An 18,532-nucleotide genomic window follows, 5' to 3' on the forward strand; every position below is an offset into this window, starting at 1 on the left:
AGGTGGGGCAGAGAGATGGCTCCATGGCCACTCAAGAAGGTCACGTCTTTAGCATGAGGATGGGGGCTTCCTGGAGGAGGTGGGCCTTCCAGTCATTGATTCTGCAAACGCTCCTGAGTGCTCTGTGCCAGGCGCCCAGGCCCAGTGGAGTGCAGCAGGCCCGAGCCCTCCTGGGGGTCGCTACGTAGCCGGGCAGTGGTGTCCCCATTTCCCCAGGCGAGCCCTGAGGCCCAGGGAGGACGGGCCTCCCACCAGGAGCCGCTGGCAGGGCCAGGCCTCGACCCTTGACCCAGGAGCCCCCTCCGAGTGTCCTGGGCATCTCCCTGAGCTCAGGCCGCCGGCAGGACCCTGAGGGCGCCAGGCAGGCCCACGAGCGGCCCGCGGGGTGGCGGGCTCGTGCTGCTGGACCCCTTGCCTGAGGTTTATCCTCTCCCTTCGGAACGCCGACGCCTTTCTCCCTACAGTCCCCACAGGCTCCCTGCTCTGGTGTCCTGCCCGCCGGCGCGGCCCTAAGCCCCGCTGAGGCGGGGGCCCGTCCCCAGCCTGGCCCTCACACCCACCTTCGCTCACACCCCATTACAGTCACACCCTCCCAGCCCAGCCAGGGCCGGCGGTCGTGCCTGTGCCCCTGCCCCGGACCCTGTCAAGCCAGAGGCCCACTGCGGGGGGAAGAGCCCCAGCCGGTCCGCGGGAGGTGGCGGGAGTGTCGGCCCAGGGTGCGCTGGCCACATCGTGGGTTCAGAGGAGGGGGCACAGCGTCCTTCCAGGGAGCCCGCCAGCCAGCGCGGGTCAGACCCAGCTCCCAGCCAGCCTGCCTGGGTCCGAAGCCTGGCCCGGCCCTTTGCCCCCTCGGTGACCTCACTTTTTCAACTTTTCATCCATAAAATGGGACTGGCAAACAGTGCCAGCCTCCCTCGCAAAGCGTGCCGTGAAGACCAAAGTGGAAACCACGAACAGCGCCCCGTGCTCAGAGCGCCGAGTTCTCATTACTGTCGCCCTTGCAAGTGCTCTTGACCCAGCGTCACACCGCGGGGAGGGAGACGGTCAAGTGGGCTGGCTCCAGGTCGGTCCCGTTGGCAGGGAGGAAAAAGAGCAGGGTGACCGAGATCAGGTAGGGGGACTTCGGAGAAGAGGCGATGTCAGAGCAGAGTTCCGAAGGGCGAATGGGAGTTTGCCAGGAAGTCCGGGGGCGAAGTCTGGGTGACCTGCGGGGAAGGGGGGTGTCCCTTAAGCTTCGTCCCTTTATCCGTTCATTTCTCTACTCAGCAAACTTTGCCACGCGCTTTCCCGCGGGGAGCTGGGGACGGACGGGGAACCGCCCAGTGAGGGAGAGGCGCTGAAGCGGGGTGGTCAGGGCTGCAGTGGGGCTGCCCAGGGCGCAGGGACACACACATCCCCTGCTCCCAGCCACGCTCTGGCCTCGGACCCGCCCGGGCTCCTCGGCCGGCCGTGTTGCCCAGGCCAGGAAGCAGCCCCGCCTGCAGGGCGGGAGGCGGGCCTGCTGCGGGCAGAGCCGGGTCTGCTCGGGCCGCCGCTCACACGTATGTCTTTCCCAACATAAAACGTGAACCTGTTGCCCGGGGACTCGGTGCGTAGGCTGTCGCTGGGGCGGGGCGGGGCCGGGGGCCGGCATGTCCGTGAGGGTGCGCCCCTTCGTCTGGTCCCCTCCCCGTGCCCGTCTCCGCCACTCTGGCCCCCTCTGCCCTCTCGCAGTCTCCCACATCTGTGTGTCCTTGGTCTCCTCGCTTTGTCCGAACCCCATCTCCCCATCTCAGGCTCTCTCTGGGCCCGTGCCCGTGTGAGCCGGGGCCGGGCCGAGGTGGGGGCCGCCACCTGCACCCCGCCTCGGGGACCTGGGCCGGCTCAGCACAGGCGCCTGGCTCCACTGGCCTGGGCTGGCGAAGCCAGTGGCCGGGCCGGGGCGCAGGCAGGCCCGGGGCCGGGGCCGTGGGTTCTGGGCCCAGCCGCCCGCTGCAATATTGATGGCCCGTCACGGCGGCCCCGATTCCTGCGCTTTCAGTTAAAAGCTTTCTGTTGTTGTAGCTTATGCAGTTGCTCTGTTGCTATGGAAACGTGACATCAAAATGACGTTTCCCGTTTAAAAGCTTTTAACTAAATTCCTGCCTGTCAGATGTAGGCCCCATTTTGAGCCGGAGCTGCCTTCCAGGAGCGGGGCTCCCGCCCACGGCGTGCGGGCCGCGGGCGCGGGCCTCCCTGAGCGTGGTCCTTTAACCCCGCAGGTGCCTCCGGCATGGCCGCGGCCGAAGTGCCCGGCTACCTCGTGTCCCCTCAGACGGAGAAGCACCGGCGGGCCCGCAACTGGACGGACGCGGAGATGCGCGGCCTCGTGCTGGTCTGGGAGGAGTTCTTCGACGAGCTGAAGCAGACCAAGCGCAATGCCAAGGTGTACGAGAAGATGGCCAGCAAGCTGCTGGAGATGACCGGCGAGCGCCGGCTGGGCGAGGAGATCAAGATCAAGATCACCAACATGACCTTCCAGTACAGGTAGGCCGCCGCGGGCCCGCCGCTCGTCCACCACGCGGCCGTCCGCCCTCCCACGCGCGCGGGCCCCGCCTGGCCGAGCCCCAGCCGTGGGGGCTGCCGCCCGCAGGAAGGGGCTGTCCCTCTGGGGAGCCTCACGGGGCAACACGGGGCCCACGGAAGCCGTCTGTGCAGCCCCGTTGGGGCGGTGTGGACCTGAGGCCCAGCGAGGGCTGGGCTGGGACTGACCCCGGCGTTCCCTGGTCTCTGCCAAGCCGCCCCTGGGGTGCCTTCAGCACGGCCCCCCGGGCCCCGCAGGCAGCTGCCCCTCGGCCCGCACACGCCCACCCAGCCGGGACACTGCAGGCCACCACTGCAGGCCACCACTCCAGGCTCGGCTCCGGGCAGCAGGGCGGTGAGACTGCTGTCCTGACAGGGAAACTGAGGCCCGAGGCCCGCGAGTCCCCCCGGGCCTGATGCCCCCTCACTCTCAGTGTCCCCTGAGCCGGCCATGAGCTCAGCACCACGCTGACCTTGGGTTGCAGTTGGGGTCGGGGTCGTTAGGGCTGACTGGGAAGCCCCGGGCGCCCAGGAGGGCCCCGCGGTGGGAGGGCCTTGCTCCTGGGAGGGAGCAGTGGGGGCCCCAGCCTGCACCCGCGTGTGTGCCCATCCCGCGGTGGCCCCCGGCTCCGGCAGCCCGAGGGGAACCTCTGCATCAGGGCCGTTGACGGAGCTCCCAGGCCGGGCAGCGCTGGTGTCCGAGGAGCTCCGGGCACGTGGGGCCCCGGCCTGTCTGCAGAGGGTCACGGTGTAAGGCCGCTGGCAGGCTGGGGCCGTGCCAGGGCGAAGGCCGAGCAGGAGCTAGGGGCTATGGGGGAGGGTGGCCCTGCTGCGTGGGGCCCGGCGGGCGGCCTGGGCAGGGCGGGGCTGGGCCCGGGGCTACCCGCAAGAGCCTCTCAGTGCCCGGGAGTCCGGGTCCGTGCCCAGCCGGTCTCAGCCAATGCCAGGCCTGGCCGCCTCCTGGTCCTCCTCGTGGCCACTCAGGGCTGGGTGCAGGCTGGGCCTCAGGCATCTTGAGCCATACTCTGTAGGGAGGACCCTCTCCGCAGGCAGGGAGACAAACCCCGACCTGGCCTGCGGCTCCTGGCCGGAGCCTGCAGGCGCACAAAGGCTCTGCGGGCTCTCGACAAGCAAAACACTTCCCAGTCGCATCCATTTACCTTGGGCTGCCCGGGGAGGAGCAGGCCCAGAGCCTGGCACTGTCCAAAGGCCCATCTCTGACCTCCAGCCCTGGCCCCAGCCAGGCCTGGACCAGAAACAGGCTGCTCGGTCAGAAGTCATCAGAGTCACCTCGTGAACCGGCCTGAGTCCCGGCTGCGGCCCCTGCTGTCACCAGGGCTGAGTCGTCTGCACACAGCCCTCGACGCCTGGTGAGGAGGGGGCCGGGCAGTGCCGCGGGCGGGTTTACCAGGCCGACTCGGTAATGCACAGGCTCTGATTGGTGTCTGGCCACTTATTCATTATTTATCCTGAAAGCCTTCTGAGCCCCAGGGGAGGAATTCCGTTCCATTCCTGGAGGCAGGAGATGGGGCCAGGGAGGCCGCAGGAGCTGAGGGTGCATCAGAGCGGGCGGCTCGGCCCCCGGGGGCCTTCCGCTCCCGCCTGGGGCCGGGGGTGAGGGCTGCACACACGTACGGCCCTGGACAGCGGACGAAGCCCTTTTACACGGCAGCTCCCCACGGCTCCCATGCGCCGAGGAGAAGCCGGCGCAGAGCAGGGGAGGGGCCCGCCGAAGGCTCCCAGCCCTCCGCAAGCCGGCGCCTTGGCCGGCTGGGTAACCTATGCCCCCAGCGGGCGCCCCACAGCGGCAGCGTTTTATTTTTTCACAGTAGCTCTTTATATATGAGGGTTGTGGGGCTGAGGGGTGGCTGGGCTCCAGGGAGCACGGTTGCTGGAATCCGGGGGCCTCCCGCGCTGGGGCAGGTCTTTACTCTTCTCCAGGCGGTGGGCTGGCTCACGTGGGCAGGACCAGCGTGGGGACAGGAGGAGACTGGAGGGGAGCCCTGGGTGGGGGCTGGGCGTGGGCCCAGGCGCACCCGCCAGCCCTGCGCCCAGCGTCCGCACAGCCCCCGGGGTGGTAGGTGGCGGCCTTGTGGCCGGGAACACGGACACGCCATGCTCCTCCGCACGCGCCCCGTGCCCGGCTTCCCATGGCGGGGGCTGCCCCCAAGGCCAGCCCCCGCCGCGGCCTTCGCTCGCCTCCCTGGGCTGCAGGCCCCCTCGCCATCTGGCTGTACCTCTTTCCTGGAGACAACTCAGGTGGCCAGCCCATTATTTCCAGTGACCAGTGGCCACGCCCTGGTGGGGGGCTCCCTGTCAGGAGACAGGGCACTCTAGCTCGAAGGCCTCCCTGTGTTTGGGAGGGGCATGGGGCAGGAAGGTGGGGGTCACAGGCTGGGTCTGGGGTCTGGGGGGAGCCTTGGGCCTCAGGAAGCACTGGATCTGTCGGGGCAGAGAACGCCCTCCTGTGCACACCTACGGCCTCGTTCCGGGCCTGGCCGGGCTGCCCAGCTGTCAGGCAGCCCCATCCCTGGCCAGGGTCTGCGTGCGCAGGCCGACGGGGCAGAGCCGGCGCGGGGCTCAGGGGCAGAGCTGCTGTGCAGACGCTTGGCCAGAGGTCTGCGAGGGGACGGGGCATGGCGGGCCGCGTGAGGGGCGCCGTCAGGCCCAGCCCCGCTGCTCCTGGCGCCTCCGGCCAGCGTGATGCCTGGACAGCTTGCTGTCCGTCAGGCGCTGGGCATTGTCTTATGAAACCCTCCCTATGGCCGTGCGAGGCGCTCACTTCGCCGTCCCCATTTTGCTGATAGGAGAATGGAGGCTCAGAGAGGTTAGTGACCATGCCCAAGGCCACACAGCAAAGCGGCAAGGACGAGACGCAGACCCAGATCTGGACGCGGAGGCCTGTGCTCTACCTAACCCCAGCGGCTCGCGCCCCCGAGGCGTCCTCTGCAGACAGACATGTTGGTCGTGTTATGACGTCGTGTTCGTATTGCGTATTTTATTACATCGTGATACTCTACTCCTACGCGGGTGTGATGTGTTTTATCATGCTGCGGCGCTCTACCAGGGCTGCCCGACTCATTTAGAAGCGGATCTGTTCCTTGCAGAGACGCTAGAAACCACAGCCAAGAGAAAAACAGTAGGAGTCGCCCGAGGGCTTGGCCCTGACCCCGACCTCACTCGCCTTTGGGGCACGCGCTGCCCCTGACCATCCGAGGCCGCGTAGGTCCCGAGCCTGACTTCTTTCTAAGTGCATCGTCGCCTTGGCCCTGGAGCCCAGCTGATCTTTCAGGGGGGTCCTGTCTGGCCAAGAGCTGCTCCTGCTTGTGCCGCACGGTTCCCCCCACCAGGGCGTGGAGCCCCGGGCCTCGCTGAGGGCTGGTGCAGGGGCCCCCCCCCCAGGGCGCGGAGCCCCGGGCCCTCACCACACGGCGCCCCACCAGGGCGCAGAGCCCCAAGTCCCCGCCGAGGGCCGGGCGGGGGCAGCTGAGTCTCACCCTTGGCTCTTGTGTCTCTCGTTTCAGGAAATTAAAATGCATGACAGATAGCGAGTCCGTCCCGCCCGACTGGCCCTATTACCTAGCCATTGATAGGATTCTGGCCAAGGTCCCCGAGTCCTGTGATGGCAAACTGCCGGACAGCCAGCAGCCGGGGCCCTCCACGTCCCAGACCGAGGCGTCCCTGTCGCCGTCTGCTAAGTCCGCCCCTCTGTACTTACCGTATAACCAGTGCTCCTTCGAAGGCCGCCGCCAGGACGACAGCTCCGACAGCTTACTGTCCCTTATGTTCAGGTAGTGTGCGTGCCCCTCTGCCCCCACCACCGGCGGTGCCAGGAGCCCTCCGTCCGGACGAGGGCCTGCGAGCAGTGAGGGCGGCGGCGGCCCCTGCCGGGGGCGTGAGCACCCCAGGGCCAGGCCTGTGACGGGGAGGCTCAGACGGGGAGGCAGGTGGGGGCTGCAGCGTCCGGTCCGCAGACTGGCTCTGCCTCCCGGCTCCGTCACTCCTCAGCCGTGTGGAATGCTTGTGACCTCTCTGGGCCTCAGTCTCCCTCTGTGAAATGGGGACAAAGCAGTAGCTTCTCCGGGGAGGGCTGGGGGTGTCAGGAGAGAACAGACCTGGGCACAAGGCCCAACTCATGAAGGAGGACGAGACCCCCCACCGTGTGCCCCCACCCCCGCCTGCCCCTCAGCCTTCGGCTTCCAGGCTCCCCCTTCCCCCGGGCAGACCCTGCCCGAGGGTCCCCCTTCTCCCTGCCCTCGCCCGGCTGGCGGGTCATCTCAGTACCAGGGAGGAGGCGTGGGCTGAGCCTCCTGAGTGTCCTCACAACCCGGCCGCAGCGGGCGGGCCCGTCCCCCGTGCTGTCCATCACATGCTCCCTTCCACGCGCCCCGACCCTCAAGCCGCCCACACACAGGCACGCGGGGGACTCGGCCCTGTGGTGTGGGGCCGGGCGAGCCGGAGGAGGGGACACTTGGGTGGGCTCCCAAGGGCGAAGGAGCTGGCGAGCTGGGGGAGACCAGGAGTGTGGGTTTGAGCCGCAGCCCAGCTTCTGCCCCAGGCCCTGGTCTTCAGGTCTGTCCGATGAGGCAGAGTGAGGAGGCCTCTCTGGGGTCCCCACGTTCTGACGCCTCGATGTTGGGGCTGTTCTTCAGCTTGCCCAGCGCCCCCCCCCCCCGGGGGCCTCTCAGCAAAGCCCCGGCCGCCAGCTTTGCCGACACCCAGGCTGGAGCAGCGGGGTAGCCTGCTGCCTGTGGCTGGTCGTCTCCGTGGGCGGAGCCCCGTTCCCAGGCCCACAGCTGTCCCTGGCCTTGCACCAAGCTGGGACGTGGGACCCAGAACTCCGCTCCCCGCCCCAGAGGTGGCCCAGGTCACCATTGTGCTGAGAAGCAGAGGGCCCAGACCGGGAGACGGGTGGGGCCTGGGCGTCTGGTGGGGTTGGGTGGCTCCCCGCCCACCACTGGGGTTCCCAGCACCCACAGCGGAGGGCCCGTGGAGCCGCGGGCCTGGGCTGCCTTCACCTCCCGCCCCCCGGCCTGCCCCCAGGTACTGGTCCTGCCGCCCCATCCCCAAGTCCACGTGCGTGGGAGAGGAAAGGGCCCCAGGCCCCAGGCCCCAGGCCCGTCCTCCTGGGACCGCATCTGTCCAGGGCTGGCCGGACTGCCAGTCCCTGGCTTCCCAGGGGTGCCTCACCGCCCAGCACCCGCCCCCCCAGCCTTCCTCATCTCTCCCGAGTGCCCTCTCCTCCCATGTCCCCACGGGGCCTGCGCCACCCGGCCCTCCCCGCTGAGTGGGTTCAGAGGTGTTCTCCTGACAGGGGTTTCCTACCCCCAGACCGCGAGGGCTTGCATGCATGCGGCCTGGGTCGTCGGGTCCCGGTGGGTACGGCGCTGCAGCCCCCTCTGCCTGCGGCCCCCCACGCGCATGGACGATGAGCCCTGAGCAGGCAGCTGAGCCCCGGGGACCTCGGGTTCCCGTTCGTCCGCCGGGGTCATTGGGGAGGGGCAGGCGGGGCCCTGGCCCCCGGCTCCGCGCGGCCTCCCTGCCACCAGCGCTGTCGCCCCCAGGTCGGACGAGCGGCCCGTGAAGAAGCGCAAGGTGCAGAGCGGCCACCTGCAGAGGAAGCAGCTGCGGCTGCTGGAGGCCATGCTGCAGGAGCAGCGCCGGCTGAGCCGCGCCGTGGAGGAGACGTGCCGGGAGGTGCGGCGCGTGCTGGACCAGCAGAACATCCTGCAGGTGCAGAGCCTGCAGCTGCAGGAGCGCATGATGAGCCTGCTGGAGCGCATCATCGCCAAGTCCAGCGCCTAGGGCCCCACGCGCACGGCCGGGACTTTGCGCAGGGCCCTTTCGAGGACCCCACAGCCCCGGGAGACCCTGAGGTCCCCCGTGCAGCATGAAAGCCCTCCTCGGACACAAGGCCGGGGACTCCGGGCTGGTGCCCCAGGAAGAACGTGCCGGAGTCCACTCTGCACCGGAGTCGCGTCGAGGACCCTCGAGATGGCCGCACGTGTGGTGGCTCCCCGCCGGAAGGCAGCGCGCTTCCCGGGCCCGGAGGGGTGCGCCCGCCTGGGCTGTTCCGGAAACGAGAGCCAGTGCCCACGGGCCTCACAGGGACTGCCAGGCCCCGGTCCGCCCGAGCGCAGCCTGCGACGCCCCAGCAGATCCGGGCGTGGTTGGCCGTTCCCAGCGCCTCGTGCTCCTGTCCCCGGGACAGCGGGGTCGTGTGGCCTCCTCGTGGTAACAGTAATAAAGGAGACGACGCGGCTCACGTGTGCCGCCCCCTTCGACCTCCTGGGCGCAGGGCTCGTGGCGGCAAGACGAGGCCTGTCCCCTCAGCTCCGGCCCCGCGGGGAGAGGCAGGCGGACGCCCAGCTGGTCGCGACGGCGCTGGCGGGGAAGGGCCTCGGGGCTGCGGAGGGCCCAGGCATGCGGAGCGGGTCAGCCCCCCTGCTGCCTCTGCTCCTCTGCCAGCGGCGGCGCGTTCCAGAAGCTCCTCCGCGGACTGCTCCGGCGGGTCCTCGGCTCCGTGGGCTCTCGTCACGGGCTGCAGCAGGGGCGGGCAGGGGAGCAGCCCCTCCCCGGGGTTAGCACTTTGCTGTGCGCACAGCGGTCCTGAGACCACACGGTGGGTGGGTTGGTGGCGAGTGACATGACCTGACTCGTGGTCTGGAGCAGCCCGCTCCGGCCGTAGCTGGCCCGGCCGGATGCGGGGGGACGGGGCGGGGCGGGGGGCTGCCGGGAGGCCGCCGTGCCATGCTGGTGTGACGGCAGCAGCGCCTCTGACATGCCAGCCGCCCTGAGTCCAGCTAGGCCGCGGTCACCCAGAGAGGCCAGAGGCGCAGCCAGGCGGGCAGGACCCCCCCCAGCCACTCGGGGAACCCCTCAGGAAGACCGCCCTGGAGGCAAACCCCCAGCTTGGGGGCTGAGGGTGCGCTTGGGGGACGGTCACCACGCCCTGCAGCGATGGCCGGAGCCCAGTGTGTGACCTTAACCTTGTTCATGTTGTGGACATCCCCACCAAGGCCAATTTCAGCTACCGACATGATGTCTCCAAGGCATGCTCACGTCGGCTGCAGCACCCCGCTGCAGAGATGGGGGGCTGGGGCGGCTCGCGCGGGAGGCCTGAGTTCCCGAGGCTCACCTGGCTGGGCGCCCGTGCAGGCGCCCGTCCGCCTCTTAGGGCCCCCCAGACAACCCGTTTGTTTAACGAACACGGGGCCCCTGCTGGGCTGGCCGGAGAGGGTGCCGGACGGACATCACCGTGCATGTGGCCCACCAGGATGTCACAGCCAGCGGGTTCCCCAGGAGGCGACAGAGGGGGAGGTTCTAGGTCACGTGGCAGGTTTTCACCTTCACCATCTCCGCATTCCGGAGTCACGGCCGGGAGGTTTTAGGGTGACAGTCGCCGCGAGGTAGCGGTCACGATGTCGCGTGGCATTTCTCACTCGTGTCGGAGGCCGTCCGGACGGTTCTCGCTGCTCTCCGGGAGCCGGGTCCGTGCGCTCTCCTCGTCCCCGGTGAGTGGCCCGGCCCGCCCTGTCCTTGGGCTGGGGCAGAACCACCTGGTCGGGCAGGGGGTTCACGGCCTTCGCAAACGGCGTCCCGTGTCCCGTTCGCAACTTCCCGTTTCTTCTGAGTTATCCCTCCATTAAGGAGGGAAAGCTGGCTGGGTCGGTAAATGCTAAAACGTTTGATCGGGTGCAGAAGAGACACCCGAACTCTGAAAACTAAAGTCCGGAGCAGGCTGGGCGCTCGCCAGTTACAGCCCATGCGCTAAGGGGTGGAGTAAGGCAGACTAAGGGACGCGTGAAGACGGGAAAATGGAAAAACGCCTTTATTTTCAGGTACCATTTTTGTATGCTCAGAAAACCAAATGTACCAAAAGCCAAGAGCTCTTAAACCTTAAATCTGTTAAATACGAGGATGGTAAAATGCTGCATTTGCAGTTATGATTGAAGAAGGTCGGCTGTCTAGGAGTAAACTTGACTAGGAAGGCGTAAGAGCCACGTGAAGAAAACTATTCAGTTTTACTGAGGAATCTAAAACAACCCCTGATTTTGTAGAGAAATGTAGCGTACTCCTGAAAGCTCCAAAATAAAGGTCATCGTTTATTAGTGAAATTCCAACCAGACTCGCACCAGTGCTGGGTTTTTTTGTGTGTGTTTTGAAATGGGCGAAATTATTTTTTAACTCATACGAAAACAAGAGTGCCAGCGAAAGGCCCAAGGCCCATAACCCAGGGAGACATGCCCCGCCCCAGGAAGCGCTGGGGACCGGGCACGTCACCGGGCACGTGGCCTTCGCACGTGGCCGGCAGCGTCAGAGCGGGCGGAGCCTCGAGACGTGGAAGCGGCTTCGAGTGCGCCCGGCCCGGGCCCTCACACTTCGCGTGTGTCAGAGCCACCGGCGCGTCTCGCCCTGGAGGGTCGCCTGCCGGTCCTGTGTTCGTGACGTCGCCTGTCGGGCAGTTGGAACATACTGGTCCAGAAGGTCACGCGGATCTCGTAAATGTTGCTGCAGTTCATTAACCTGCGTGGGAAGACGGCGTCTGTCGGAACCGCCGTCGGCCCCCGCGGAGGAAGGTCTTCGGGACGGTGCCGAGCTGCCGGTGGCAGTGCGGGCTTCTCGGAACGCTGCTCTGTGTGCGGAAGCTTGAATTTCCTTGTTGATCACAAACACCGTCAGTTGCTTTTCCTGGGGGGACAGGCCCACTTCGTTCATTGTAAAGAATAAGCCTGAGCACTCGGGGACACAGGAATCGCCACGGGCACCAGCCGTGGCGGAGATACGGGTCTAGCCCGGCTCGCGGGGACCCGGCTGGGGCCGAGTGACAGCCGTGCCGCGTGTGAGGCTGCGCAGCCGGGCTCGAGTGACAGGCAGGGAAAGCGGACCGGCGCTCGTCACCCCCGCGGCTGCGGTCAGGCGGGTTAGCGATTCACGTGTGAAAGATGGGAGCTCCCGGAGGAGATTTTGGAAGAATCCACACTCCCGGGGCTCGAGACCTGAGAGAGAGGACTCATAAGGAAAAGTGGGCTGATTTGATTAATGAAATTACCAAAATGTGTGGCAAAAGGGCTTTAAGCCGTGAGACCTGCAGTGGGTAGCGGCCCCCGTGGCCGCGCACGGGGCGGACCAGGGCGTTCTGTTTGTGAGCCGGGGCTTGCACGCGGCCGGCCTGTGGCCCGAGCCTGGTGAGGCGAGTGGGACGGGGAAAAGGCAGGGGCCTGCGCTACGCCCCTCCTCCCGCAGCCTCCCAGAGCCGCCTCCCGGCCCAGCTGCAGACCCAGGTGGCACTGGACCCCCATGGGCATGCCCGGCACCCCATTCCCCATGCACACCCAGCCTCTGCCTCTAGGGGCCTCCTCTTCCCCATCTCCAGCAGGCGCTGCCTCTGCCATGGCGTGTGCCGGAGTCTCCTATTGATACTGTGTATGCTGGAACCATGTTTCCCGAATTCCTAGACGGGGTCAAAGGTCAGGTCATGTGAGAGTCGGGAGGCAGAAGGAGGGGCCATGAAGCTCTGAAGGTCACGGATGGTTAGAGCTGTGGACGGCTAGGGATGGATGGCTAGGGTGGTGGACAGCTAGGGGTGTGGACGGTTAGGGGTGTGGACAGCTAGGGGTGTGGACGGTTAGGGGTGTGGACAGCTAGGGGCGTGGGCAGCTAGGGGTGTGGACGGTTAGGGGTGCGGACAGCTAGGGGTGTGGACGGTTAGGGGTGCGGACAGCTAGGGGCGTGGGCAGTTGGGGCCATCAATCGTGGGGCACGGGTGGGCAGCAGCGGCAGAGACGGGGCTCTCAGCAGCTCCTGGTTGGCTTGCTGCAGTATCACTGGCCGTAGAAGCTGTTTCGGGGGACTCATTCCATGGCCTTTTTTTGACACCTGCCCCGGTTCGGATGCTGGACCCCGGCCGTCAGGGACCCACGGCCAGGCCAGAACTCATGCAGCCACGTCTCGGAGGTCAGATTTCCCTCCGTTAGGCGGATGCGCGCCAGAGCGCCCCCTCGCGGCCGACCCTGCTGACGGCCACTCCATGTTCACTCTCCTCCTCAGTCGCAATCGCTCATTTCATTCTGGGCAGCAGTGTTCCAGCTAACACTGGACCAAACGTCCTTTTCAGGTCATGGTGACAAGTGACGTATCAGAAGTTTGGGGCAAATTCTGAGAAAACTCCATGAAAAGGGGCAGGTAGGTATGTAGGGTTTTTTGTTTGACCATTTCCTACTTTCTCCTGGTTCCTGCCCAGCAACACAGGGGAGAGAGGAGATGTCCGGCTCCCCGGCAGCCTTCCGGGACTGCGAGGCACTCGAAGATGAGAGCCCGGCGCCCGGAAGGCAGCAGCCCCTGGGGTCCGACTGCGCGGAGCTGCTGCCCGGGCCCAGCTTCTCTCAGGCCGAGACGTCACTGCCTCCCCATGCCCATGTTCTCTCCGGGCTCCGTTATTGGCAGCCAAACTCAGTTTTTAACGGGATTTAATTCCGTCCCAGAAAGGGCAGGCGGTGCCGGCAAGGCCAGCGCCTGGAGCAGTGTGTCGGCTCGGTGGGGACGGGAGTGGGCCAGAGGGGTCACGAGGACCCAGAGCTGTGGCCCCCGTCACGTCATGGGAATCGTGCGGTCAGGCCACCGCTGGGTCCCCCTCAGCGGGCAGGCCACTCGGGCCCAGACGGCCGCATGGGGGAGACGGCGAGCACGTCGGGGTTCCGGGGGACTCTGGGGAGCTGGCCCCCTCCCGCTGCTTGGAGCAAGGCCTTGCAGAGGAGGAGGGGCCCGAGCAGCGCTGCCGCCTGCAGCGGGAGGTGGGCCGCGGTCGGGGGGACAGGCTCCCGCGCTGGCCTCCTGGGAGCAGTGCAGGGCTGCCCCCCAGGCGGCAGAGGCTAAGGGGCGCCCGGCCCCAGGGCCCACCCAAAGCTCCCCTGGGCACTGGCGTGGGCACCCTCCTGGGCCATCTCCAACCTCTGGGACACCGTCGGGTCTGACACAGTCCTGCCCTCGAGGAGCAGCCAGCACACAGGGCAGCGACGTGGACTCCCTGCTGTGAGGGACCGAGTGGACCAGGGGCCCCCGGGCTCCGGGGGGCGGGGCCGGGTCTGACCTTCGCCTCTGGGCGGGCTGCGGGTGGGCTGTCAGGACCCCACAGGGGAAGGGGCCCCGAGGGAGGGCAGGGCCCCATGCATGCGTGTGAGCTCCAAGTCGGGAGAAGGGGGCCCGGAGGGCCGCTGGGTGTGGGGGGATCCCGGGGGCTCCAGGCTCGCTCCTCCCGCCTGCCGCGGGGGGCGCGGTGGCCCCGCTCTGCTTCTCTCCTCTGGGCTCCGCCACCTGGAGCCGGGGACTGGGCCCGGAGGCCACAGCCAGCCGAGGGCACCCCGCAGGCGTCAGGCTCACCCCCTGGGACGGGAGGGCCTGGGACACAGACCACCCTTCCCCCCCTCCGCCGGTCCACGCCACAAACCCCACCAGGTGAGTCTGCAGCCACAGAGCCGCCGCTCTCGTGACCCCGGGAGCGTCCTCGACCCTGCACGGCCGCCCTCCACCAGGCCCGCGGCCCCCCCAGCGGGGCTGCCCCGGTCGGAGAAGGCTGGAGAAGGCTCGTTATGCTGAAATTTAGATTCCAGCTGTGCGTCGGACCCCTCACCTCCCTCGTTTTCCAGAACGCCTGTCTTTTCCTGTTCAGAGAACTTTCAAGAGACTTTCCAAGTTCCGCTTGGGAACAGCGTGGCTCCCGGGGCACCAGCTGCGTCTCCTGCAATTATCCTTAAATTACAGGGACAATTTTAATTTCAGAATAATGAGAAATATCAACTGCAGCTCAAACCTACGAAACTAATGGAATTTTAATGGACAGCTGCTTAAGTTACAGCCAAGAATAGCAACGGCCCAGAGCCCGGAGCCCAGCTCGGGGCAGGGAGTGGGGGGGCGCCAGGCTGCCCACTGAGCGGGGCCCAGCCCAACACTCCACAGCCACCCACGGTGCGAAAGCGAGATCTGGGGGTGATGAGATTCACCCTGTCAGGGGAGCGGGGCCCACATCCCAGACTTGGGACCCCTAGTTCAGTGCATTTCACCTAAGCGGCAGCCTGGCCCCAGGGCCGCCCGGATCTGAACTTCCACCCGGCCCGGCGCCCACCCACCCAGCCTTCACGGCCTGGGCCACTGCAGGCCTCCGCCAAGTGGGCCTGCAAGTCGGAGGCGGGCCCGGCAGAGAGCCGGCGGGTCCCAAGGCTCACACTGCTCCTGTCCAGTCTCAGAATTATAGGCCAATGTCCCAAACCCGTTGTTTCTCATTTTTCAGTTGTTCAAAGTGGAGGGGCAGTGGGTCCATCCTGACCTGTGACGCCAGCCTGGCAGGCAGTGGAAGGTCATAGTGCCTGTGGGCGGGCAAAGACTTCGCTTTTGAGAAAATCAAAATTAAATTTTTTTTTTTTTAATGATTAGAGCTTTTTGTGTCCTAAGAAATCTTTACCAATATCATGAAGCTATTTTCTCACATCGTAGTCCAGAAGCTATGAGCACGTTTGAGTCTTTGATCCGTCCCAAATTAACTATTGTGTGGGACGTGAGTTAGCAATTAGCTTCTCTTCTTCCTTCCACGATGATCCAGTTACCCCAGCTCCGTTTGCCGAGAGTCTTCGGGTCCCCCACGGACTATTCCTCGTGCCTCCGTCAAAAATCAACCCACGGACACGGAGCGGGCGTCTTCCTAGGCTCCACGCGGTGCCCCTGGCTTGTCTGCACGTCCGCATGACCTCGACCACTGGGCTCTGTAGAAAGTCTCGAGGTCAGAAAGTAGGATTCTTCCAGCTTTGGTCTTCCCCAAAATCGTTTTGGTTATTCCGGATTTTTTGCATTTCCAAATTTTAAATCGGCATCTCAGTTTATACCCCAAAAGCCTGCGGGAACTTTGATGGAGGTGGCATTCGTCCAGAGACAGCCAGAGGAGACCCGGCGCGTTGCCGATCAGTACCGAGCCTCGCGGTTGCTGAACCCGGTACAGCCCTCCCTTTGAAGTCTAGTGCATTCCTTATTAAATTTACTCCTCAGTGCATTAATTTTCCCGTTGTTCGTTGATAGTACATAGAAATACAACTGGCGTGTGTATCTGGCCTGCAACCCTGGAAGTTACTTATTTGTCTAATAGCCTTTTAAATAAATTCCTCAGGACTCTGCTCACAATTCCGTCTTCTGTGAAAAGGGGCGCTTGAGTTCTTGCTCTCTAACCTGGGTGCCTTTTATTTCCTTTTCTCACTTTATTCCAGAACCTCCAGTGCAATGTGGGAAGTAAGTGATAAGAGTAGCATTGCTGCTCTATTCCTTGATTCAAGGAGAACACAGTCTTCCGCTGATGCGTACAGTGTGAGCCCTGCACGCTTTGAGAACGCTCTGTCAAATCGAGGAAGTTCACTTCCATTTTTTGTTTGTTTCGAGTTTTTAATCATGAATGAGTATTGAATTTTGACTAATGAGTTCTCTGTGTTTATCAAGATAATTACAAGGTTTCTCTCCTTCAGTTTGTCGACGCGGTGAATTACAAGGACTGCTTTTCAAACGTCAAAGCAATGCCACCTTCCCGGGATGAGCTGTTTTCATGCTGTTACTCATTTAGTGACATCTCGCTAAGGATTCTTGCGCCCATGTTCGTGAGACCGCGGAGTTGTAATTTCCTTTTCTCATGATGTCTTTTTTTATCAGGCTTTGATATCAGATTTATGTGCCTCAGGAAGTGCGTTCGAGAGTAGTCCATCTTTCTCTATTTTCTGAAAAAGTCTGTAGAAGAATGGTACTATTTCTTCTTTAAATGTTGATTCATTCCAATACCCTATGGTCCGAGGGTTTTATTTGTGCATAACTTTATAGAAAATGCTAATGTTTCCCCTAAAAATGTGTTATGAAAAATTTCAACCACTCAGAAAAATAGACAGAATTGTAGAATGAACAGTCCTGTCCATTTCCCAGGTGAACGTTTTGTTTCACTTCCCTTATCAGATGTTAATTTATCTATTCACTCCATCTTTTTGATGCATACCTATGTAAATTATAGACATCAGCACACTTCCCATTAAAGGCTCTTAATTATCCATTCAATTTCTTTAACCAATATATGGCTATTGAAACTTTCTGTGTATTCTTGTGTAATTTTTGTTGTATTTTCAAAGGAATTTTTCTATTTTATGTCGGCCATCAAATTCGTAGTGATAAAGTTGTTCACACTGTTATTTTAGTCTCCTGTAAATATCTGTGGGCTCTGAAATGACGTTCCTGGTATAGGTAGTTTGTGGTTTTGCTCTATTTTTCATTAGTCTTACTAAGGATTGATAAATTTTCTTACTCTTTTTACAAAACCAAATTTTGGCTCTCTTGGGTCTTTTTTGACTCCTATGGTTTAGCTGCTCTCTATTTCATTAATTTGCACTCTTATTTTTATTATTTCCTTTCTTCTATTTACTTTAGGTTTAATTCGCTCTTTCTTTCGGGCTTCTTAATGCAGAGATTGAGATCATTCATTTCAAACCATCTTTTCCAATCTAAGTATTTAAAAGTACACATTTATCTCTATAAGAACTTCAGCTATATACCATAAGCTTTGGTATGTTATATTTTCTTTATTATTCGGTTGAAAATATTTAATTTCCCTTGTGCTTTCTTCTTTAACCTGTGGATTATTTAGATGTGTGTTACTCGACTGTCAGAAGCTGAATACTTATCTAGATCTTGTTCTTTGCTTTCCGTCATTGTCAAACAGCACCGCGGTATGTGACTTAAGTCCTTTGAAATGAACGACATTTATTTGATAACCCGGGACATGTTCTCTCTTGGTCCATGTTCCGTGTGTACTTGAAAAGAATCTGCATTCTGTGGCCGACGGCTGTAGTCTGCAAATGTCCATTAGGTTAGATCGTTCCATGGTGTTCAAATCTTTTACGTCCTTACTGATTATTTTGTCTGGTTTTCTCATCAATTTATGATAGAAAAATGGTAAACTATTCAGCTACAAGTGTGGTTTTGTGGGTATGTTTTGTTTCCTTTTAGTTCTCATAAGTTTCAATTTACTTTCAATCTAAATGCGTTTTTATATTTAAAGTGTGTCTCTGTCAAGGAAATACAGCAGGTTTTCTAAAAATCCAGTCTGCCACGCCCTGTGTTTTATTGGAGTGTTTAGCCCACTTACATGTAATGTAATCGTCAATACAGTGAGGTTCAGGTCTACCTATAACCTTGCTAAGTGTTTTCTCTTTGTTCTCCATTCTTTTGTTTCTCCTTTCCTGCTTTCTTTTGAATGAACCGATTTAACAATTTGTGCCCAGCGATGTTTTCTTTGTTATTTATCCTGCTTGGGGTTTGTAGAGTTTTGGGATCTGCGGACTGGTTTTTTAAAAATCAAATTCGAGAAAAATTCGACAACGCTTTCTTCAAGCATATTTCCCCCGTTTTATGTCTCACGACACACGTGCCACGTGCTTCACACGGCTCTGCAGGCCGCGGGTGGCCTCTTCGTTTGGTTCCATCGTGTTTTTCCTCTTCACGATTTAGTTTGGATGATTCGTGTTAATCTGTTTTAGAGGTCATTGAAAATGCTTCTAAGTGTCTAAAAACCTAACCGATACAGATTTTTTTTAAGTTGCAGATATTATGATATTGCAGTTTTGTTTTAGAATTTCTTTTGTGATTTGAGTTTCCATTTCTCTCCTAAAATATCCCATTTTAATTATTTTCATCTCTAGCTGTAAATTCTTCTATATATTTATAATGTTTTTTATTATTACGTGTCTGCTAATTTCACTTACTGGATCATCTGTGGGCTGTCTTCATTTTTTTTTATTGTATTTTCTTTTGACTAAAGGTCAAAATTTTCTACTTCTTCACATGTCTGGTAATTTTTATTCTGTTCCAGACATTGCGTGCAAATGAGCAGTGGAGACGAATGCGTCATGTTCGTTTCGATTTTATTCCTCTTATTTCCCACAAAATGTTTCCTCCGTTGGGGTGGGCAGCTTATCGT

The 18,532-nt window shown here is 61.4% G+C and overlaps 1 protein-coding gene across 1 annotated transcript; it reads left to right on the forward strand.

The window, feature by feature from the left end:
- The first annotated feature begins 2,042 nt into the window (after positions 1 to 2,042).
- On the forward strand, positions 2,043 to 8,893 carry MSANTD1 (Myb/SANT DNA binding domain containing 1). The gene is made up of 3 exons (XM_016159196.2): positions 2,043 to 2,505; positions 6,066 to 6,332; positions 8,106 to 8,893. The coding sequence occupies exons 1-3, from the start codon at positions 2,252 to 2,254 to the stop codon at positions 8,344 to 8,346; spliced, it is 762 nt and encodes a 253-aa protein (XP_016014682.1). The 5' UTR covers positions 2,043 to 2,251; the 3' UTR covers positions 8,347 to 8,893.
- The last annotated feature ends 9,639 nt before the right edge of the window (positions 8,894 to 18,532 follow it).

The sequence above is a fragment of the Rousettus aegyptiacus genome, unplaced genomic scaffold (genome assembly GCF_014176215.1).
Source record: "Rousettus aegyptiacus isolate mRouAeg1 unplaced genomic scaffold, mRouAeg1.p scaffold_m13_p_10, whole genome shotgun sequence".
NCBI lineage: Eukaryota > Metazoa > Chordata > Mammalia > Chiroptera > Pteropodidae > Rousettus > Rousettus aegyptiacus.